General features: G+C 32.0%; 3 protein-coding genes across 3 annotated transcripts; 2 read left to right on the top strand and 1 right to left on the bottom strand.

Annotated features, from left to right (window-relative positions):
• Positions 1-5,719: 5,719 nt before the first annotated feature.
• On the top strand, positions 5,720-15,915 carry LOTGIDRAFT_136856 (hypothetical protein; the record flags this gene model as incomplete). Its single annotated transcript, XM_009047337.1, has 26 exons — positions 5,720-5,886; positions 6,431-6,581; positions 6,870-6,983; positions 7,264-7,431; positions 7,763-7,909; positions 8,123-8,203; positions 8,347-8,496; positions 8,757-8,846; positions 9,126-9,196; positions 9,584-9,749; positions 10,116-10,172; positions 10,362-10,613; positions 10,863-11,024; positions 11,320-11,412; positions 11,692-11,775; positions 11,966-12,136; positions 12,538-12,726; positions 13,184-13,328; positions 13,505-13,569; positions 13,801-13,889; positions 14,176-14,307; positions 14,611-14,728; positions 14,833-14,874; positions 14,968-15,025; positions 15,371-15,574; positions 15,779-15,915. Coding segments are annotated over 26 exons (3,303 nt in total), but the record flags the coding sequence as incomplete, so codon positions are not given.
• A 1,526-nt stretch (positions 15,916-17,441) lies between these two features.
• Positions 17,442-17,957, top strand: LOTGIDRAFT_136847 (hypothetical protein; the record flags this gene model as incomplete). Its single annotated transcript, XM_009047336.1, has 1 exon — positions 17,442-17,957. One exon carries the CDS (start codon positions 17,442-17,444, stop codon positions 17,955-17,957), a length of 516 nt encoding a protein of 171 aa, XP_009045584.1.
• Positions 17,958-18,496: 539 nt separating this feature from the next.
• Positions 18,497-23,472, bottom strand: LOTGIDRAFT_237555 (hypothetical protein; the record flags this gene model as incomplete). The annotated part of the gene is made up of 9 exons (XM_009047335.1): positions 18,497-19,317; positions 20,234-20,298; positions 20,434-20,695; positions 20,938-21,059; positions 21,322-21,498; positions 22,363-22,460; positions 22,731-22,847; positions 23,000-23,095; positions 23,319-23,472. The coding sequence occupies 9 exons, from the start codon at positions 23,470-23,472 to the stop codon at positions 19,035-19,037; spliced, it is 1,374 nt and encodes a 457-aa protein (XP_009045583.1). The 3' UTR covers positions 18,497-19,034.
• Between the last annotated feature and the right edge of the window lie 1,638 nt (positions 23,473-25,110).

The raw sequence follows: 25,110 nt of genomic DNA, 5'->3' as shown, positions 1-25,110 counted from the left end.
ATTTTTTATACACCCACATTAAAATGTTTGTGTCTTCTATTTTATTGAACACTTTCTTAAACCTTTGGACCAACTACATCTTTCATAGTTTAAGCTATTGAACGATCATCATTTTATGAAGCCATATTGGATTCCTACCATGAATGTTGGAATATTACTTAGCAACTACCAAGGAAAGTGACATCACTGAACTACAAATGACAATTAATGTTGGATGTCAAAATTTATTTGTGAACTCAATGGAGACAACAGTTTTTATCTAATCATTTATAATAATGTGATTTTGGTTAAGTTCGAATTTGATGATTTTTCAATCAATAGGTTATTGTCAAAATTTGTATTTGTGAAGACAGAAGAGACTACAGTTTTTATCTGATTTTAATAAGCCATTTAATATTCTAAATATGTCTTGTTGTATGTTTTTTGATTATTAGTTGTAATTTTAGTAGGTCTACAATAAAACCACTTTAGCAACGTTTTGCTTAAAACAGATTGAAAGTTCTGATAATTTGCAATGTTTTAAATTTGAACTACTCTGTAATCTCTTCTTTGTTTCATGTTTTAATATTACATTGTAATTTTAGTTCAGTTACCTCCATTTGCCAACTTTCAAATTTCAGCTCATCTCTAATATGATTTAACTAAAATAAAATTTTATGTTTAGTTAATAGTTACCTCCCTTTAGCTATATTTCTAAATGGATTATCGAATCTGCGTTTATTTAGCGAAATGAGAGAAGGTATTTTTATAGTGTCATCTTGTGAATGGTTTGTGTGTAATATCAATAAGTTTCTCCATAAGGGTGTGTCAAAATATATCACTATATGAATAGGTTTGCCAGCTCTGTATTATTCTGCAGGGCGAGGGGGAAAGGGGGGCATCACAATGCAGTGAACCTTCGTATTGTTTTGTATTATTTTGTAGGGTTGTTGTTTATTGTATTTGTTAGTTTAAAAGAGCCTGAACGAAATATTGTATAATTTGGTTTATATTGTGTATGTACAATTTGTTCTGGTAAGTTATGAGACCATGGTGTATCATTTATTATGTACAATAAAGTTATATCTTATCTTGTATATTTATAAATTATCTTTTCGTACAGTTTTTAATAAAATAAGCTTACACTCTTTACTATCAATATATTTATTATAATAATAAATGATTTATATTTAGAATTTAGTGTCTTTTTCTCCTCTCCTAGTCCTCGATCTGTTAGTCCCATCAGCCCCATAGCCAGGAATGAATCTGCTCAGATTTTGTAGAATTAAAGGCCCCAACTCATTTCTGACAATTTTGAGGTGCCAAAAACGTATCAAAATCTATTTCTTTTTGATTTTTTACATAAGCAGTGTAATGAATCTATCTCTGCTGAACTGAAGAAGGTTTTGCTGGGGCTTAATTCTCACATGCTTGGGCACAGCCACCACAGACCCACCCTATCGACGGGGCTGAGTCCCATAGAGTTACTCTGTCCTGTTCTTGTTTTTTGTTATGAGAGTCTAAGACTAAAACTAAAAGGCGATTCTAGGCTAATTACTCTCAATACTCAATGGAACTGAGTGTTGAGCCTTAACTGTTTTATTTATGATTTCATGATTATTTCAATGAATCCTGTACACACTCATATTCAAAAGCTTCTAGAAACTAAAAACTCCTCATGAAACTGTCTCAGGTTGACCAGTAAAAACAAGGTCAAGGTCGTTAAAAACTTTTAAAATCGCTTACAACAATGAGAATCAAAAATAATTATAAAAATTGAACACAAAGATAAAGATTCCAATCATTTCGATTAAACAATCTAGAAATTAGTATCTCAAAAGATATTTTTAAAATTTTATCGTTGGTGTGTGTCCTTGTCGATTATTCAACTTTTTTTCATCAAAGACATAAGCGACAGACGACATCCACATCCGGTTCCTGAAAGCGTTCTAAAAATAGAAACTGTCATACATGGATGACAAAATCGTTTGTATTTGATGAGTTTTGGTGGAGTTTCTAAAAGTAGGCGATCTGTTACAGTGGCACGCCGAACTAAGTATGAAAACTTTTTCCAGTCTCACGATTTTGTTCCACTGGCCGACTTTCCTGACTCTTTTTGTAGACTTGTCTCTACTCCGACTCCACCCAGGTTACGGATCAAGCTGTTCGGTGCCAACAAAACACCCCTCCCCCTCCCAAATATTTATATTGGAAGAACACACACTTTGGCACCTTTGCATTTCTAAATTTACAAGTTACCAATATACTCTTGGTCTATTCCATTGTCTGAAGAATTTAGTCCCAGACAAACGGAAACATGTCACTTTGACCATCTCTACAGGGAATCCCAATCATTTTGTAAACAGAAGTCTTAAACTTTAAAGCCTAAATTATTTTGTTTATTTTAATTGAAGATTTAGAATTTAGTATGACAGAAGTACCAGAAAGGTAAAAAAACAAGTCAAAAATTTAAACCTGCTTGCTCTGCCTAGCAATGTTATTGAATTTACCTTTTTATCATTAATGTATTACCATCGTACCGAATGTATGTTATAAATTTTCCAGTGAAATCAAGTCTGTTGCAAAAAACAACAGGCAGAGTGACCTACCCCCCACAGCATTCCTAAAGTATCAGACACTGTTCTCCACTAAAAATCATACACACAAACCTATTGATCATCCCTCTCCCATCTGACGTCTTAACCAGGTTGTTAGACCTTGAATCCAAACCCATTAATCTATGATTATTTTTACTTAAGAACAAATTAAAGGGTTATTCAATTTTATAAATATGTTTGATTTTCTCTCAGCATCCTTCAAGACCTTGTTAATCTTGTTAATTTGGTATTTGTTTAAGTCAACTTAGAATCCTTGAAAGAAGGTTTACATAACTAATACTGATATGTTTTTATTTGGTACTTGGTTTAGCAATTTATTTAAAAATTAAGTTTACATCATTTAGGAATATTTACTAGGTGGATTTCTGGCCTATTTAGTCATTCAAAATGATTGAAGCTGTATTCTAACATTTAAAACAGCTTTTAGAGATTAATGAAGCAACTAATATGGATTTATTGATTTTGATAATATCATTGTTAATTACTTTCAAAAAATACTAATTTCCAATTAAAAATCCTTAAAATCCAAGATATAGCAATCGAAGCCACTCAGAATGGTTTAAATCATACCTATGTTTGTATATAACTTTTTAAACTCCTAAAATATTTATTTTATATTATCCAGTCAAGTTTTTCTTTAACTTTGGTCTGTATGCTGTAGAACTTTTAAAATTCATAGATATTATTTTTATATTCTAGTACAGTGATATTAATTCTACCATTATAAATACAATAGAATATATAAATAGACTAGTACTGTACAGTATATCCGTAATAATCAATATCTCTCTCTCCCAGCTGGTGTTGTGTGGAGTGGGCAGGTTATAACGTCTTGTTGGTTGGTTGGCCAGTCTACACTGTAACACAAACACTGAGCTTAATAAACATGTATTATATGTTAATGTGCAATATTAAATATCATTATGTATGAATGAATATTATTATAGGACTAGAACAGTGGTGAAATGTCATAGTTAAATATCTCTCTCAGAGAATTTGAACTTGATTGAGAATATCTGGAGGTGGAGTGTTATGCTGTAGCTTTTAAACTTGATTAAGAACTTTGAATGTTATCTGACAAGATAGTGGTGAAATGTCAAAGTTTTATGTATCTTGGAAACTTTAATGTATGGAGTTTACATTTCACTGAGATTGTCTGACAGTTATAATGGTGAAATGTCATACAGTTTTATATACCGGTACCGTTATCACAGAATATTCCTTTAAATGCAGTTTTAAAATATTATAATTTCTGTACTTGGTTTTAAATTTCATGAGATTTTCATGTTGAGAAATAGTTTTATTAAATATCTTGAGGAGGGTTTTACTAAGAATTTCTCTATGTGGAGTGGAAACTAATATAATTAGGAAGTGACATGACATGGTAATATTTTATGTGCTGTGTAGAGATTTATAATAATAAAAGTTTTAAAATTTAAAGGAAGAATTAATGAATTATGAATAATGTTATCAATGGAAGCTAGACTCACCGGTATGTTGGTATAGTTTTATATTATCTTGAATTATCAACTGCTGTCAGTTCATGGATTCTCTTTTTTGAATTAGTATATTTATATGCTTAAAAAGGTAGCACTGTGGGTAGGAGGGGGCTTCCCTCAGGTCAGTAGGTTGAGTAGGGGAAGGGAGCAGCAGCTGCCCTCCAATCGATGTGTGTTTGCAATGACAAAATTGTATACCTAATGCTTGTATTTTGAGGTTTTTTGACATACATGATTGGGGTGTTTTTGTCGTTGGTTCTCTGGATGTTTAGGTTACTTAAATTATGGGTATATGTTAATTGTTTCAAATAATTCTGCAGAGTAAGCTTACAGATATTAAACTCCATTTTCTTTCATTAACCTAATAAGATATAGAACTCATTAATCAAATAAGATATAGAACAGTAGGATATAATTAAATTTGTTAGAAGTTGTAAAATACGTTTTATATGTAATAATTATGTTTTCTGTTAGTTTGTCAGTTAATTACCATTCAGTTGTTTATATACGAGTATAATTATCATATTATAATAATTACTCTTGGCTTTTTATGGTTTTGTTTTTGCTTATTTAACAAAATTATTGAAATATCTTCATTAGCTATGTGGAACATGAAGGGGATGGTGAGTTGACAAACTGAACTGACTCTCTCAATTGACAAAACTAAATACCAAATAAACTATTAGCTATTATAATTATCATAGCAGAACAATTAGCTTTCAGTTGGTTTGGTTTGTTTTACTTCTTTAACAAAATTATTGATATATTTTCTTTGCTATGTTGATCATGAGTTGTCGAGTTGACAAACTGAACTTACTCTCTGAAAGGGATGCTGAGTTGACAAACCTAAATACCAATTAAACATTATTAGCTATGTGGACTCTCTGAAAGGGATGCTGAGTTGACAAACCTAAATACCAATTAAACATTATTAGCTATGTGGACTCTCTGAAAGGTATAATGAGATTACAAACCAATATACCAAATAAACATTATTAGCTATGTGGACTCTCTGAAAGGTATAATGAGTTGACAAACCTAAATACCAATTAAACATTATTAGCTATGTGGACTCTCTGAAACGGATGCTGAGTTGACAAACCTAAATACCAATTAAACATTATTTGCTATGTGGACTTTCTGAAAGGGATATTGAGTTGACAAACCTAAATGCCAATTAAACATTATTTGCTATGTGGACTCTCTGAAATGGATACTGAGTTGACAAACCTAAATACCAATTAAACATTATTAGCTATGTGGACTCTCTGAAAGGGATGCTGAGTTGACAAACCTAAATACCAATTAAACATTATTTGCTATGTGGACTCTCTGAAAGGGATACTGAGTTGACAAACCTAAATACCAATTAAACATTATTAGCTATGTGGACTCTCTGAAAGGGATGCTGAGTTGACAAACCTAAATACCAATTAAACATTATTAGCTATGTGGACTCTCTGAAAGGTATAATGAGATTACAAACCAATATACCAAATAAACATTATTAGCTATGTGGACTCTCTGAAAGGGATATTAGGTAATTAATAATAATTAAGTATCGAGTAAAATAAAAATGATGATAAAACAATATGGAATATTTATTTTGTTAGATATACGGTGGTTGAAGCAAGTGATGATTATTTGGATGAAATTCCCCTAATGTGTGGAGGATCAACAATAGAAATGGATGAAAACGACCAGCTCATGCGGGAGCGGAAAAACAGATATGGTCGGCATAAAGGTATCGGGTATTTCCTGTCTGAAGGATGGTGGGATATGTGTGGAAGGTAAGTTGTATGCCCAATATTTTTGCTCTATTGTAATCTAACAAGTTTTCTACCGTGGTCCTGTTCTATGACGACGTTACTTTAAATCATTCAAAGCATGTCATTTAGGACCTGTATTTGGGATATCTGCTGCAAGGAAACTGTGACATTGCTTTAAAGTTTAATTATCTATAAGTTAGGCAAAGGAATAATCTGATAAGGAATCTAGCTATATAATTTGATGTGACAGATGTCAGTGGAAAATCATTATGTATTTATTGATAGTTTTGTTTGTTACAAGAAATTCTTAGCCTAATATCATATTTGTATCGCCTGTCAACTTTGTGTTTAAAAAATAAAGTTTTGCTTTGCACAGACATTGATGCCCTTAAAATTCCAGACATTTTAGCTGTAGAATCATTCATGACTGGCTAAGATAGGGAAATAAACAGCCCCTTATAATGATAAACTCTTTATTAATAATTATTTTTGAATTTTTTTTGTATTTCATTTCATTAGTCCAATAAGATACAAATTTCATTATTTAGTGTATCTGTTTTTTTAGCTGTTGGAAGAAAATGTTTGGATGTTGTTGTGGAGAGAAAGAATATCGTGACCGAACTATTTATATCGGTCTAGCTACTGGACATCAACATAAATACACGAAAAATGTCGTCCGAAATCAGAAATACAGTGTTATTACTTTTATACCAAAGGTTTGTTTTATTTACTGTCAAAATATTCTCATGTCATGATATTATTGTCAATTTCTTTAAAAAAAAACAATTTTTACAAAGATTACAACTGAGGTTCATGAGGATCCTGTCAACCAGATACTGGCCTGTTGGTATCAGACTAAAACTTTCTGCACCCATCTTTCCCTGGATTATTCATACAAATTTATTATTAGGTTGACTAGAATTCTGAGTGAAGATGACTTATTCAGTATCCATTTACAGGCAGATTGACTGGAATATTGTAACTATTTTAAATCTGTTTTCCAGGTGTTATTCGAACAGTTTAAATTTTTCCTGAATTTATATTTCCTAGTAATGGCCACATCTCAGTTTATCCCAGCTATTAGAATTGGTTATTTATATACTTACTGGGGACCTCTAGTGAGTTTACTACTTTCATTTTCTACTTTCATTTTCCACCAGTCGTCACAAAACAAATATGTATTTCAAATATTGAAACCTCATCAGAACAACTTGTTTTTTTAAATGGGAGTAAACTATTTGACTACACATGTCATATTCACCTGGCAAATATGATAGACAATTCTACTGTCCTGACAAAATACACTCATTGCAAACTACATGGCATTACCCGTTTCATTGGCCCAATCAGAACTAACCAGAATAATCAGATGTAAAACTCTATTTCATTATATTTCAGTGTTTTGTATTATTTGTAACGATGTGTCGAGAAGCTATGGATGATTATAGACGTTACCGTAGAGATAAGGAGGCTAACTCTCAGATCTATAAAAAATTAACACGAGATGGTGTTGTCAATGTTCCTAGCTCTAATATTAAAGTTGGAGATCTGATTATTGTTGAGAAGGTGAGAAAACCACAGGGATGTTGTTATCGCTGTATTTGCCAGTCATTTTACATTAGCCTGGTTGGGACTTCAATAATGTGAAAGCGATTCAGAAGAACCTTTTGTATGTGTATCTTTGACACTTACAGTTTCTATTTTAACTTCTCCATCTGACTTCTATGGTTTTATAATTCAACCATAATATGATTTAGGAATGAGTTTAGAAATGTTTGAAGTTAATATATGAATTACAGGAACACAAACAGGTTTTTAGTTGAAGAAAGATAAAAAAATAACTTGAATTTATATTTAATGAAAGTCACTGTCATGTTTTTATAATTGGTATATTTAGAATCAACGTGTACCAGCTGATATGGTTTTAATAAGAACGACAGAGAAAGATGGAGGTTGTTTTATACGTACTGATCAATTAGATGGAGAAACAGACTGGAAATTACGACTTGCCGTCTCAACAACCCAACGTCTTCAAACTAATGCTGTATGTTTATATTATTTTTTTAAATTAATGCTCCAATACTAGTCTTGAAAAATGCATATTTTGTTATATGAATTAAATGCTGTGCGTTATTTAACTGTTTTTTAATTGTGTGAAAAATATTATAAAAGTTGTTTTTGACAATTAATTGGTTGGGGTGGTTTATAATATTTTCTAAAAAGGCTAGTAAATATAATGTATTGTTGTATTTTGTAGGATATTTTAGATATTTGTGGTAATATTTATGCTGAAAAACCTCAAAAAGCCATCCACAGTTTTATAGGAACATTTTCTAGGGTAGGTAGAACAACAATAATATCAGTATTTAGTCTATATTTGAATAAAATCTATAATTGGGAAACTAAGAAAGATTTTAGCATTCTCGTAATATGACTGTTTTCTATGAATTGTTTTGTTACTTTGTATTTTTTGTTTTATAGACTGATGGTACCCCCTGTGAAGATTCATTAAGTATTGAGAATACATTATGGGCGAATACTGTAGTAGCTTCCGGCACGGCCTTGGGGGCGGTAATTTATACCGGTAGGGAGACACGTAGTGTGATGAACACATCTAAACCTCAGAGTAAGGTAGGTCTGATACAAAAATAAAAAACTGGACCCCAAATCAAAATATTGGGGCTCTATATTCATAAAGTTTGTGGGTCGGCCAAACTAGGCCCAGGGTTCACATAGATGAATGTGGAACAAAATGTAGAAAAGAGGTAGTAAAAGTCTATAAAGGCTGCGTACCAGGTAAATATGGAATACAAAACCTCATAATATTTAGACAGATATAAGTACAAATGTTTAAAGAATTTTAATCTAATATTTTATTTTCTATATTTCAGACTGGTCTGTTAGATTTAGAAATTAATACTTTAACTAAATTATTATTTTTTGCTGTGATTATTTTATCTATTGTTATGATGATACTCAAGGTGAGAAAATTTCTATTTTTCCTTAAAAATTTACATCAACATTATTAATGATGGTGGGTGTGGCGAGCAAGGCAGAGTTTGTTTACTTGGCTGTCCTTTCAGAAAGTCCTACATATTACATTTCTATTTTGTGATTAATATGTACATGACATTAAGTACTGTCATGGAGGTTGCTAGCAACTTAAAAACTCAAGGTTCAGTAATCAGACATCCCTCTCAGAGAATCAACGTCTTTAAGTAAGATATTAAAGTAAAGTTTATATTTTGTGTTATTTTCAGGGTTTTAATGGACCTTGGTATCGTTATTTATTCCGGTTTATATTATTATTTTCATACATAATACCAATAAGGTAGGTAACTCTAGTTCAGCACCTAGTTATTAGGGGTGAAAGCCGACACTGGGCAGACTAGCTTAAATTGGGTTTGCTACAGGCATTGCATAATAAAGATCCTTCTTAAACTGAAAGATGCTTTCCTAGTTATATAGCTGAAGGAAGTATCAAGTACTTTACCATACTTAATATACACATAATGCATAGGTTGAAGAGAAACTGCAAGTAAAAATCATACATTTATAATATTATTTACATATCAAAAAACTGAACATTTAATTCATAATTAAAAAACTAGGAAGTACAATACCAAATAGACACACAAAACATATCAAAAATTTCACATAATACCAGTGAATCTCTAAACAAACACTTAATTCATAATTTTGATAATTTAAATTTCAGTTTACGAGTAAATCTAGACATGGGTAAAGCTGTTTATTCCTGGATGATACAGAGAGACAAGTTAATACCAGGAACCACTGTCAGGAGTTCTACTATACCGGAAGAACTTGGTCGTATTACCTATTTATTATCAGATAAAACTGGTACCTTGACACAGAACGAGATGGTCAGTTTATAAATAGATATATATCAACTGTAGTCTTAAACTTTAATATCTACCTAATAAAATATTTTAAGGTTTAAATAGTGCCGTAAAGTGTTAATATTGATGATATTATATAAACAGAAGTCCTGTGTTCCACAATCATTGAGTATTAATGATCCCTAAACAGTAAGAAATCTCCCCCCAAAAAGAAGGCTTATTCTGTTTCTTAGAAAAAAAGTCACTCATTGTCCCTGGAATGCTTTCCGAAAAATTAGATATAAAAGTCTGTTTGATTTCATATCATATCTATAAGAGGAGTATAATATATCTAGTGTATATATATATATGTGTATTTTGGTGTAATATAAATGATTTGACTTGTTGTAGGTTTTTAAGAAGTTACATCTAGGAACAGTGGCATATACAGCTGAAACCATGGATGAGGTTAGTTTATTTTATACCAGCTTGATTAGAATACAGATCTCGATACAAGCCTCGCTATCAATGTTTCCAATGAGAGGCATGAAAAAAGGTCTATAGCATCCATCTATTTGCACTATGCAAGTTTCAGTAATAGAAGTTGTTCCTCTTACAATGTTATTGTAGATAATTTCACGGTGTATTTTTTTTTAGGTGTCTGCCCATTTACGAACTGTATATAATCAACAGCAATCAGGAGGAGGGACAACTCCTACTAGACAATCAGGACCGGTCAGACGTACAGTTGTAACGAAGGTATATGAAGCCGTGAAAGCGATCGCGTTGTGTCACAATGTTACGCCAGTCTATGAGGATGTGGAAGATGGGGGCGATAGATCACACGAAACAGAGGCTGATCAACAAATACAACAGAAAGTCACGTATCAGGCTTCAAGTCCAGATGAGGTACAGTAATAAAACAGAAAGAAATATATCTTACATAAATAGGGACTTTCTCAAGCCTCCTGTTTATCAACAGGACCTTGGCAGCAACTTGATGATCCTGTCTACCAGCTAGTCCTTAAGCAAACACTTGGCATTCAAAAATAAAAGTCAAAAAAGTCATATGTCACAATTGAGACAACTTACAAGAAATTTTGACATTTAGATCAATGAATTTTTTTTTCATCGAACATGTTAAATCATTTATTTCAGGTTGCCTTGGTAGCGTGGACAGAAGATGTAAATTTGACACTAGTAAAACGAGATTTAAGTTCTATAACTTTACGAAATCCACTTGGTGCCTTAATGAAGTACCAGATATTACAGGTTTTCCCATTTACCTCCGAGAGTAAACGTATGGGAATTATAGTTAAGGTTAGTTCTTGTCTGGTTTTCACTCAAAAATCTTCTTGTTATTTCTCAATGTTAGTCCATGCTGTAAGATTATTTTGGTTATTGATTTATATTTTGGTTATTGATTTTGTTTATTGATTTATATTTTGGTTATTGATTTATATTTTGGTTATTGATTTATATTTTGGTTATTGATTTTGTTTATTGATTTATATTTTGGTTATTGATTTATATTTTCTGTAACTTATCTAGTTTACTGTAGATATTTTCTCAAATTGATACGTAACTTGAAAAACAGTATATTTTTCTATAATAGGAAGAAGAGAGTGGTGAGATATTATTCTATATGAAAGGTGCGGATGTTGTCATGCAGCAGATAGTACAATATAATGATTGGTTAGAGGAAGAGGTTTGTGTTATTTATACACATTAGTTGAATAAATCTCAAGAGGATAATTTCAGGTAGAACAGCTGTGTGGAAGGAATGTTGTATTGATATATCTAGAATATTGTACCCCCTTACCAATTCGATAGTTTAAATAGTTGATTTTACATGGAGAACTTGTGTTGCGAGGTATTATCAAGATAAAGTAAACATATTTTTACAAGGATAGCAACTTGAGATTTTCTATTCACTAAGATCTAGAAGCAATGGAGCTGTTGTAAAGTTATATTTATTATTTTTCAGTGTGGTAATATGGCTAGAGAAGGGTTAAGAACATTAGTTGTAGCTAAGAAAGTTTTAACAGAAGAACAATATCAAGATTTTGAAGTAAGTATAACAGTGATTTTCAATCTGGGAATTAATAGTCAAGTTTCAAAGTGCTGAGGAAGAAATAAGGAACCTGTTCACTCCAATGTAATGTTTCATGCTGTGTAGATACTCTGGGGTGTACTCTGTTTAATGAGTTCCTAAATTAAATTACTTTTTTCCTGGAATTTCTATTTCCCATACTTTTCAGTCGAGATATCACCAAGCTAAGATGTCAATTCAAGATAGAAATGTTAAAATGCAGGCCGTCATAGAAAGTTTAGAACGAGATTTAGAATTATTATGTTTAACAGGAGTTGAAGACAAACTACAAGATGGAGTTCGTCCTACTCTAGAATTATTGAAAAACGCTGGAATTAAGGTACTTTATAAGACCTCATCACATGTTTAGGATATAAAATCCTCATCAGGACAGCTAGTTAAAGAAATAGAGGTTAATTGTCTATTTTGTTGGGGGTTTCAAATAATGGAAAAGGATTCAGAAAGATTAAACCAGCCATGCTTTGTACATTCAAATTTCCTTGAAGGCAATTCAAATTATGACTAAAGGGAAGTAACTCTTGTAAAGAAATGAATAATTCAGACCACAGTTTGACAGTTCTTTCATAGAACTGTGTATAGAAGGTGAATGAACAATGAAAGAAAACTCAATGTCTGTGAAATGGCTTAGTTGATAGTATATAAAATTGAGGACAGACTGAAGCTTACTTAGTCAGGGTGTTGAAATCTTGACATCTTCAGATTTTGATGTTTTTTCTCCAGGTTTGGATGTTAACTGGTGATAAAATGGAGACAGCAACCTGTATTGCTAAAAGTTCCAAGTTAGTTTCACGTACCCAAGATATTTATACCTTCAATAAGGTTACAGATCGGACCGAAGCTCATCTTGAACTAAACGCTCTTCGTAGAAAAAACGACGCTGCCTTAATTATAATGGGAGATTCTCTACAGGTAACAATATTCTTAATTATAATGGGAGATTCTCTACAGGTAACAATATTCTTAATTATAATGGGAGATTCTCTACAGGTAACAATATTCTTAATTATAATGGGAGATTCTCTACAGGTAACAATATTCTTAATTATAATGGGAGATTCTCTACAGGTAACAATATCCCTTGCTTCAAGTCAATATCTGTTTACATGAGAGTTTTCAATATTATAGGCCAGCAAATATATCTATGTACGCCATGTTTGCCTTCAAATAGTTTCTATAACTTTAGTTTGATTTAGTCTACCTTAAGATAAAGCGTATGGCTCATGTAAGCTTATTTGGTTTGCTAGGGGATTTATTAATTATTTTGAATCTCATAGCGTGAAACTCTGAGTAACAACATGATTCAAGTTCTGTTTTAATATTTCTAATCTATGGTTTATTTTATAATTTCTATTAATTTGTATTTCAGATCTGTTTAAAGTATTATGAACATGAATTTGTAGAACTAGCCTGTCAATGTCCGGCTGTCGTAGTTTGTAGATGTTCACCAACTCAGAAAGCTGAAATAGTTAAATTATTACGTGTTCACACTGGAAAGAGAACCTCAGCTATAGGTATGACACATTATTGGTTTCTGTAGCAAAACACAGCATACTTACTTGTCTTACTCTGTAGAAATATTATTGATTTCTGTAGCAAGACAGAGCATGCTTACTTGTCTTACTCTATAGAAATATTATTGGTTTCCATAAATGATTTTAATAAGAGAATGGTGTATTTTTTCTACCAGGTGATGGAGGAAATGATGTTAGTATGATACAAGCGGCTAACGCAGGAATTGGTATTGTGGGTAAGGTAGGTGACATTCTAATCCTTTCATTTTGGGAAAGAAGAGTAGGGGTCACAGAATTGTGAATGGGTGGGGGTCACAGGCTTATCATTACCTTTATAAAATGACAGGAAATTTGCCAAGGTTGGCTAGCTCCCTATAGAAATTAGACTGATCATTAACAACCGGAAGTTGGTTGAAACGGAAAAGCCGAAAATTGCACCATGAATTATTAATTTATTTATTATATTTTATAGGAAGGTAAACAAGCGTCACTGGCAGCTGATTTCTCTATCACTCAGTTCAGTCATATTGGTAGATTATTGATGGTACATGGTAGAAACAGGTATGGTTTATTATATTTCATGATTAAATATATTTTGTTGAAATTCAGCTATTTGTGCACAAAACATAAAACATCAGTAATCCTCTCTAACAAACTTCATCTATTATTATGGAAGTTTTAACCAGGGAAATATCAGCATTCTGGTGTGAAGTGATACTGAAATGTTAGGATATATATTGTACATATGAGAAGTTGAAACAGGCGAAATTTGATAACCCCATTCCTCTTTACAACTTTCAAATATTGATATTTATTTTTATATAACATATTGTATTGTTTATTTTAGTTATAAAAGATCAGCTTCGTTAAGTCAGTTTGTAATTCACCGTGGTTTAATTATAACAGTCATGCAGGCTGTATTCGTCTCTGTCTTCTACTTCGCTTCCATTGCTCTTTTCCCTGGCTTTCTCATGATTGGGTAAGTACCTTGAGAATATTCTCCTTTCTACTCCTGTTCACTGTGTTTACTTTTTTTACTTATAGTTAATGTTCAGTATTGGATGGTTGTATTCCAAAAATAGTTGTGTTAGCTTGAGACAAGCTAAATACTACCTGAGAGGGAGGGCAAGTTGGTAAACCCCAAGAACCAGTAATAGCTATGTTGACTCTCCAAACACAATGTATCCTGTGTTTTCATTGGTTGATTTATTCTATTTTTAGCTATGCTACTATTTACACGATGTATCCTGTATTTTCATTGGTCGATTTATTCTATTTTTAGCTATGCTACTATTTACACAATGTATCCTGTGTTTTCATTGGTCCTGGATAAAGACGTGTCTGCGGCAATAGCCATGACTTATCCTGAGTTATATAAAGAACTAACTAAGGTACAAATTGTCTTATATATTATATCAATCACAGAAACACTGGCGGGGCTTGGCTAGCAGATACTCTAAAAACCACTTGTTAGAAAGAGAACGTCAAAGAAAAGGGATGATAGCTGCCCGGTACAAACAGGCTAGTTACAGAACGCCTGACCAAAGTTACTGAATTATTCCTTCAGCTAAACACTTAATTAATGGTACTTAACCATAGTAGACTATCAATTTAATTGATTTTATCTTATTTGTTTCAGGGACGTTCATTATCATTTAAAACATTTTTTATGTGGGTTTTAATCAGTATTTATCAAGGTAAGCTGGTTTAATATCTCATGTTCTCACGTTCTAATTTCAAATATGGCGTTTTTCAACAGTACAAGATAAACTCCAGTTAATGCTAAATATTCTCATGTTTACTCCCTCTTTCTTTATTTCATCTGATGACGACAGTGTAAATTGTATTGAAATGTTAGTGTTATTTAAGAAGTGTTTTATACCATCATATATTCCCTTGTTACTTGATCTCGTTCTAAATGTAGTTTTAATCTTACTACAGTTAAAAATCTATCAGTGTAAAATATCCCACTATTATTAGGCTGTGGAGAATTTTAAATTAGAAGATAAATTCTTATCAAGTGAATAATATTATTATTTTAGGTGGTATAATAATGTATGGTGCTTTACTTCTATTTGAAGAAGAATTCATTCACGTTGTTTCTATAACGTTCACCTCGTTAATATTAACGGAGCTACTAATGGTTGCCTTGACGATACGAACTTGGCATTATTTAATGATCGTGGCTGAAATATTTAGTTTAGGAATTTATATTGCTTCTCTGTATGTTCTCAAAGATTATTTTGGTAAGAGTTAAATTTCTATGGTCTATATTGAAATTAGATCTACTTGAGAAGCTCTAAATGTTGTTCTCTCTCTCTGGGACACGTAGCAAAATCCAACTGTGACTAATTCTATAGAGAGCATTATATAAACAACATGTCAGTGTGTAATTTTGCCTTTTTTCTCGTTGTGTTAATGTTCTTCATCTTATTCCTTCTTTGTTTCAGACACCAAGTTTTTACAGACGTGGGATTTTGTTTGGAAAGTTTTGGTGATAACTTCTGTTAGCTGTATTCCACTCTACGTGCTGAAATATCTCCGAAAAAAATTCTCTCCCCCTGTTTACTCCAAACTAGCCCCTTAATTTATTTTTTTATCAAAAACACTCTATTTTCATAAGCCATGTTAACTGCTTATTATTTTATATAACCTCTGTCTTCTCCAGTTTAAACTTGTCTCTTGTTCTTTCTTTCTTTCTTTCAAAACTTTGTACTGAATTTATTTTCATAATCCATGTTCACAGCTTATTCTTTTTAAACTGACCATATTCTCAAGTTAAATAAAACTTATCTCTTAATTTATCTCCCTATACCTTCTATAATTCAATACCTTGTGATAAATACATTTTTATACTCTTAACTCCTAATACTTTTATAAAATAACCTTCTGCTAATAACCCCTGTATTTATTAACATCTGTACCCTTACTCTTTAATTCTCTAACCAAAGTATTTTATTCTTCATATACTAACTTCTCTCCCAATTTCTTTTCTTTTGTAAAAACATCCTTTCTTCAACTTTTCATTAATTTTTTTATTCGAATTCTATCCTATAAACTTGTCCCTTAATTTATTTTATTTGTATTTTGTATAAAGTTGAAAACTGTATCTAAGATGTAAACATTTATGACTTGAATTATTTATTTGTGTACCCTGAAACCATGCTGGGGTAAACTTTCATTAATTTCTGCAAAATTTAAACTTTGTATCATGTTGAATACCATGTATGTGTTCTCAATAAACATTACTAACTATGTGGACTCTCTGAAAGGGATGCTGAGTTGACAAACCTAAACACCAAATAAGCAATATTAACAATGTGGACTCTCTGAAAGTGACGTCATGGAGATTCCATGATGGAGTTGACAAACCTAGATAGGCTTTCGACACCAAATGAATATTATGATCTATATTGACTCATCAAAAGGGAATTTCAGGTTAATAAACCATGTTATATTAGAAACTTTAAGGTTGCAGCCCTGTTCTTGCCAGAGTAGTCAGCTAGAATTTAGTTGTGGTCTGAAAGAAATTGAGTCATGAGTTACGTCCCTTGAATTGACGATGAGAGTTATTTGCCCTTGTCAATATCAAGCATTGAATAACTTTAGGAAGAGAAAATGTGAAAGATTTGAAAGAAAAGCATTGATTTATCAGCCGAATGAAATAATTTGAAGGCTGTTTTTGTATCAGGTAACATTTTAAAGTCGCTGTTATGAAATAAGCACGTGAAGTTTATTGCAAACACTCGAACGCCATGCTGTAAACATTGTCTTTTAACAGCCGAATGCTCTAGTTCTCAATTTCAAGGATGCTTCATTAGAAATAATAGTGTGAACAGATTTCTGTGCATTCCTACGGTCAGATAAAAGTTAGCAAAGTCATAAAGGAAATATTTACTGTCAATAGATATACCTGACCATTGATTTGTATTAAGCACAAAGACTAATTGCTTCTAGATTACTTCAGTATTTTATTATTATGTGCACATTGGTATAACTCGGTTGTTTGGTTTATTTTGTTTACTGTAGACATGATTGTCCCCTAGGTTGTTTTCTTTCCAGGTCAAGATGGCTTCATTAATAAGACAACTTAACAATTTAAAACTTGGTCCAATGTCTACACTGCTGTCAGTTGGTAAGACAAGTCTGCTGTCAGTTGGTAAGACAAGTGGAACTGTTCCGAAGATACCACTCTCTATTTCCCAACAGACTTATCTACAACCACCACTACAACAGACAGTTCGTAACTTTAGTGTTTTAAATATTGGAGGAAATTGCACCAAAACTATCCGAGGTTCATCTTTCAACTTGTTAAATACGGACCGTAAACCAGAAATTAATATCAACCAAGTACGGAATTATAAAGTAAAAGACCTGCTACGACTTCGATGTAGAGCCTGTTATTTTGTTAAACGTCGCGGTCGGTTATATGTTGAATGTAAATCGAAAGGACGCCATAAACAGATGCAGAAATTAGCGAAATGGAAGTTATATAAAGATGACTACTCAAAGGGGAATGTAGTGAGGGCTGCGTTTTGGACGCATCATCGTGATCGCTATTATAAAGTAGGAGATAAAGATGTTGAGAATTTTAATTGGTTTGCTGATAAACTAGGAACAACTGTATAAAATTGATAGAAGTTTGTATCATCTGTTAACATTTTTTGATATAAAATCCTCATCTAGTTTTAGAAATGTTGTTTAGGATCTGATATGGGACTAATTAAAGTGCATTAAAGAAGGTCAAAGGTCAAAATGTGAATACTACGGTAGTATATTGGTATAAAAACTGTAAAATTGATTGATAAAAGTATGATTTGATGTTATATTAACTGTGTTTATTTTCAATTGTAATAGAGTGAATTAAAAGTATGAGGACCTACTATTTATTTTTTATGTTTTAACTATCTTCCATAAGTTGAATTCTAACTAAATTTTATGTCTTACTTTTCTTTGCCAGGACATTGGCATTAGCATATTCTTCTTCAATTTCCAGGGATCTTTAACATGTACTGTCTGCAGCACACAGGGCCTTAGTTTATTGTCCAACCAGAACGACAAGACACTTTTCCCACGTCAGCTATTTGGATAAAGTGAACTACAGTCTCATCTATTAATTGATAAAGGGTCAATAAAATAGTTTGTGGCATAAAACAAAACTTAACGATTAATAAAAGAGATTATTTTTACTAACATATTAGATACAGATATTTTTACACGATTAAACAGCAATGGTGACATCTTCACAATGTCAATTTATTACAAAAGAAAAAATTCATAATAGCTTGACATTGTGAAGATGTACAAGACAAAATTCATAATAGCTTGATAATAAGTAACTATTCAACAGAAGACACTGACACAATGTTAAAGTGGTGATCACTAAAGTAAAGGTTTCAATGTTAAATTAGGAATTTGTAGTACTTCTAACATAGACCTCAAAACCAAAAATATTATCCTGATATAAATAAATCAAGAATTAACAATCCGAACAGTAAAACAAAACCCGAAATCCAAAACAACATTTATACATGATTATTATTTGTTATTACATAATAGTATATAAATGATTAAGAGTCACTTGAGCTAATGAAGATTAGCAGTGTGCAATGAGGGAAAGGAATTTGTAAAAGATGAGACTAGTGAAGACAGACCTAAAGACTGAAGATAAATAATATGATATGTAATACATTGTACAACAAGATACTATAATTCAATCTTCTTATTTAAATTATCCAGTAAATTTTGAATTATTTTTTGAAGATCTGTAAAATAAGAATCTGTGACATCTTCATGAGATAATCTCTCGTACTCTTTCGACAACCTCGTCAACACTGGTCGATATTTTACAAATTCATTCCAACATGATGTCTGTAATGTTGTCATGGCAATGATAATTTTTTCGCGACTATCGTGATCAGGAAGTTCTAGTAACGAAGGTATTAATTTACACCAACCAGTCTTTATCATCTCATCTTTTACATTCACTCTGNGAAAAATAAAGTTTCAAAACTGATTTCTTGACATAATGGAGTAAAACATCTTTGGCTTGTCAGAAAGTTTGAGTTCAGATCCTTGTATGTAATAAATATCAAACAATTTAGGAAAAGAGTGCAAGTTATCAAAGAAAAAAAATAGAAGTTTTATTACACATTAAAAAGCTATAACAGACAACAGGCAAGTCAAGCCAAGCAGTGTGCAATGAGGGACAATGGCCTCAGACAGGCTATTAGGAAAAACAATGTCTAAGGTGACAATATCAGAAACTGAATATATTATCATAAATCCCTACTTATAACCTCTGGTAGATAAACAGAATGATAGATCTATAGTCAATAAACAATAACAGATCAACAACCAATAGATCAATATTATTGATTGATTTTAGACACTGAACAATCAAACTTAATCACTGATAACTAAGTATTGGTCTCAACAACTTTAAAATCAACACTTTAATTTTAACAGACCTTTTAACTTTGTCAATATATCCAGAGTAAATTGTATTTAGTTTTATTTTGGAAATTAGATTGAGTTTATGTTTTACTTTGCCTGCTCCTGATTGGGCTAATGAAGACGACACGCTATGGGCAATTAGATAATTTTGTTGGTAAGCTGCTTAACTCTCTCTTTTCGAATTCTGACTGTCACGAGACCTTAAACTTGCAAAACCTGTAGGACATGGGGCCTCAGTTTATTGTCAAATTTATGAAAGAAGATGTTTCTCCGTGTCAGCCCAGCCCATCTGAACTGTATCACTGACAGGAGACACCAAATAAAAAAATTTTTTGCTGATGGATCTCAGACTATTACAACTGGATTTGAAAAGGATAGTGAAGACCTCAAGATGATAGAAGTAAAGATATGAAACATTGATAGAAGCAGAGACTAAAATGTAAACTCACTTTTGATACTGTTTTAATTTTTCTCTGTAATTTTGATTGTCTTGTGGGTCATTCTCTGTTAAAATCTGAAATAATTTAAACATACATTTAATACTCTAACAAATATAAAATCAGGATAATCCAGTCGTTGACCAAACCTCTTAACATTGAATTTACAAGGAAAACAATTTGAAAATGTATAATAATTCTTAAAACCTTACTTTTTCTTGCAGTAAATCATTTAACAGAGTTATAACTTTAATTTGTAAACTTTCTGTTCCACTCTCCTCAAATAGTTTACTAAACACAGACAGCCCTCCGTATTGTACGAATTTTAATTGGGCGTAGGGAAAGTGACGAACCAATGAGGACAAGGCATACAAATAACGTTTCCTCAATGCTGTAGATTTATCCAATGAAATCAATCGTATTAAAGGCTGCATCAGTCCAGTTTCTAATGCCGATATTTGAGCCTTGGGATTGCTGAAATAAAAAAAGAAAAAAGAAATATCACTAAACATTGGTTTTGGACATTATCAGTTAAATAAAGATGGAAAAGGACAAGGCACAACGCATGAAGCAGGAATAGAAATAAAGTAGAACCTTGTGCTTGTAAGTCAGATGGATGTTTTAATAAAGTTGATTTTATTCAAGTTAATTGGCAACTTAATTCTAACCCTAACCACTGAGCCTTCATTGAGCTTGAAAAAAACTAAGTTTTATACCTTTGTAAAGCTGAACCTATAACTAGAGCTGTTTCAGATCGAATCTCATCCTGCGTACTGTTTAAATATTTTAATAATAACTCCATACCCCTAATATCACAGAAATATACAGCATTATCAATCTAAAAATAAATAATGATAATCTACTTTATATCCATGATCTGAAGAAATTGTTAAACAACACATGTTCTAGGTCATTAAAATAGTTAGATTGCTCTTTTTGATAAAATGATTAACAAACTGTATGAGAAGGGTTTATGAAGAATTTTGTCAGATTATTGTGACTGCAAAAAATCCTGAACCTCCAATTCTGCTGGATTGATTGAAATATTCATAATTCGTAAGTCCAAGAAAGAATCAAGAAAAAAGAGTTATGCCCCTTACCTGATGAAGATAATATTCCAAGTCACTCAGAATAAATTTGTGAGATTCTGTATCAAGTTTTTCTTGGTTTAATTTCTCTAATAGATCATTTATTATCTCAATATCTGTTTTTACACCAATATTTAACTTTTTAAAATCTTCTTTTAATTCTTTATAACTTTTAAAATTACCACTAGTCTGAGAAAATAATTTCACTAGATTTACAAGATGTACAAGAAGTCTTTATTATAGAGTAGTTTAAGAAGAAATGAACACAATAGCCTGGACTGTAACAGTTAAATTATTTAAGGAATGACCTGAACATTAAACGGAATGGTGATTTAATTATTAAATATTATACCTAAGAATAAAGTGGACGGCTTGTGTTAAAATTTTGCACAAAGATATCTTTTTCAGTTTTACATCAAACACGGTGATTTAATTTGAATCATTTTCATTGTTGGCTTGCTGGTTGGAAAGATCTGACAAATTACCTTTCCATGTGATAAGATTATAATCATTGTATTGTAATTTAAACACCAAGTTCAAGCTGTTGTATTTAAATTACAAGAATTCCCTGTTTGGACCACAGAAATATCATAACCTGAGTAAAGTCTACAGAAATATCATAACCTGGGTAATGCCTACAGAAATATCATAACCTGAGTAAAGCCTACAGAAATATCATAACCTGGGTAACGCCTACAGAAATATCATAACCTGAGTAAAGTCTACAGAAATATCATAACCTGAGTAACGCCTACAGAAATATCATAACCTGAGTAAAGCCTACAGAAATATCATAACCTGAGTAAAGTCTACAGAAATATCATAACCTGGGTAACGCCTACAGAAATATCATAACCTGGGTAACGCCTACAGAAATATCATAACCTGAGTAAAGTCTACAGAAATATCATAACCTGGGTAACGCCTACAGAAATATCATAACCTGGGTAAAGTCTACAGAAATATCATAACCTGGGTAAAGCCTACAGAAATATCATAACCTGGGTAACGTCCACAGAAATAAAAATGATATTATTAATTTCATAGTTTTACCTGTTTAGAATCATCATCAATAATTTCAGATTTAAAATCTTTTAAAGCTCTTTTTAATTCATCTCTTGTAAACGTCTTTTTATCTGAATTAACCATTCCTTCAAAATAAACAGAATTTTACTAGTTTAATCAAGAATCAAGTAATCAAAGAAGATGAAAATGTTCCTGGTTTTGACTAAGACGTTAGGTGACAGATTATCATGTCTTTTTTCCGAAACCTTTTCTATATGAATAATATATAAGAAAGATCCGTTAACTCTACCTCTAACTCAGGGTCAAATTTTGCTCTCCTAAGATTGTCTTTAAGTGCTCAAATGGAATAATAGCATTAAAAATACTAATTTCCTAATATACTATATAAACTCTACCTTGTTTTTCTCCTAATTTCCAATATTTAGGTTTTGTATCTCCCTCGTTTAATTTGGCTTCTCGTTCTCCTGTTTTCATATTTAATCTAACGTGTAACCCAGCAGGAATGGCTTGACCTGATCAATAATCAAACATCTTAAAATTCCAAAGACTAAACAGGAATGTTTGTATGGGAGTTTGTTTACGATTTCCAAGCCTCAAATCACAAAATCTCAATGCATTCACAGAAGAATATGATTGTGTTTGATGACTAGAGAAAGTAACCTACCTGGTTGTACAGTCTGCCATTGTTTAGTTGGAATAAATACATTGAGTTTATCGTACGGTATTTCACCGTTACTTTCTTCTACTGTCACTACACCATCTAGATCAATATAATAAACATAAAAACATGAGTTGAAGCGTATGACGCTTCTATCCCATAATTATATTTTGTGTTTTCTGAGATTTGTTGGTGAATCAATTTTAACGATAATCTTTCTGTGAATGGGAATATCAGCTTCACGATAGAAACCCAAGTTGTAAAATGACTTCGAATTTATTGAAATACAAACATGCCCTGCTTTATTGAGAATTTGAAAACCTACCTTCATCATCATCTGCGTCTACGACTGTTAAATCAGTCCTGGGATTATCTGACGGAGTTTCGCTGTTAACGTGAAGTTTGACATAACAACCAATCAGAAACAAGAGACAGATCGTAATATTAACAACTTTTATACTTCGGATTATTACACTCATCTTCGTCTCGGCTCAGATTGGAAATCAGAAAGGCAAGGTTCTGATTTTAAAAGATTTAACACCAGAATTAGTGGATCAGTCAAACTGATAATTTTCTACTCCTACTTTACTGTAAAGAAAAATTCATTTTGAACCAGACAGGTTGACAGGTTTTGAGTTATCAACTTTCTGAAGTCTTGCTCAGTAAGTATATCAAGTGTATCAGGAGGCTACGAAACCTTGTTATTATTGACCGCAGCCGGCTAAAAAGATGTGCATTAATTGAAGCCCTCTTTTGCATAAGAATATTAAAATCTACGAACCTAAAATAAAATTTGAAACTTCAGATATCAATACCAAACGTGAGTGTAAAGATATTTTGAAGGAGAGAGTCAATACAGTCTAAAATTGCATCACAAAATTTTAATTATTACTTGGCGGTCTCACGTTGTTCCACGTCAGCCATTACTGTTTACAGGCTGCTTAAAAAAACATAACTCGAAATTAAGGAAAGAAAACGACTATTTTTTTAATTTTTCCCATTTATATAATGAAACAATTTAATATTTAATTCGACGAAAAACAAAAAGAAGTTGTTGAAAGTTTATTAAAAGTTTTAAGGCCAAATTTAATTTTGTATAAAAATGTTTGAATTTTCTTTTCTATTCGCTTCCTATTGATATAGATAATCAAATTTGTAAAAGCTCACTGGGTTTTTCCCTTTTTAGATTTGAGACTTGATAATCCTACATTCTGAGTTGTATAGTCTCGAATTACTACTATGAAACAACTATTCAATGAGTTCGCTTGCAATGTTAATCTCCAAATCCGAAACTAGCCGTCTTGATGAGGATTATAGTAGAAACATGCGTCGACAGTATGAGATGAGATTGCTATGAGTCATCTTCACTCATACTTCTAGTCACCCCAGCTGTAAATGGGTACAGATAATCCGGGAAAGATCAATGCCAAGAGGTTTGGTGAAGGGCCAGCTGGAAGACAGGTTCCTCAGGAAGTTGTTATCATTGTAAAATATAGTTGTTTTTTTCTTTCTTAGTCAAATCTAATTTTGGAATATCAACCCCCTACGGTCCCAAGTTCCCTAAGGATTTTAATTTACAATCCGAGAGGAGACCAGGTGTGGCAGCATAAAATAATCTCTAATATTGCAGATTATGATGTGTAAGGGATTTAAGGGTTTAAAGCCGTGAGGGGGGTGGGGCAAGGTGTCTGTGGGTAAGAGATAAGAGTGTTAATTCACAGATTCCTGGCCTCAGATATTTGACTTATTAAACATCAAGTTGGTCAGTGTTTAGGGGGTTAAACAAACATTATAGTGTTATTAATAATATTAACCCTCCTTATCTCACCTGCCGACTTGTCGAGATTTTAGTTTAAACATAGTCACTGACTGGAGGTTTTCACCGATACTGTATTTTACTGTCAATCTTGCTGGGCCCCAGTTTTATTTCTTTCTTACAACCACTCTCGTGAAAATGAACTTAAATGTTTTGTGAATCTTGCTAGGCACTTTTTTTTTTTACCCCAGTCTCGTGAAAACTAGTCCCATGTTTTTTTTGTAGGTGATACAGAGATTACAATTTGTTAAATATAATTATCTACTTTTTCAATCGATACCAAGTAACCTAACAAAACCAA

Source organism: Lottia gigantea, assembly GCF_000327385.1.
Source record: "Lottia gigantea unplaced genomic scaffold LOTGIsca_110, whole genome shotgun sequence".
In the NCBI taxonomy this organism is placed as follows: Eukaryota; Metazoa; Mollusca; class Gastropoda; family Lottiidae; genus Lottia; species Lottia gigantea.
The sequence above is the reverse complement of the archived record's forward strand: the minus strand, read 5'-3'. Positions and strand labels throughout refer to the sequence as shown.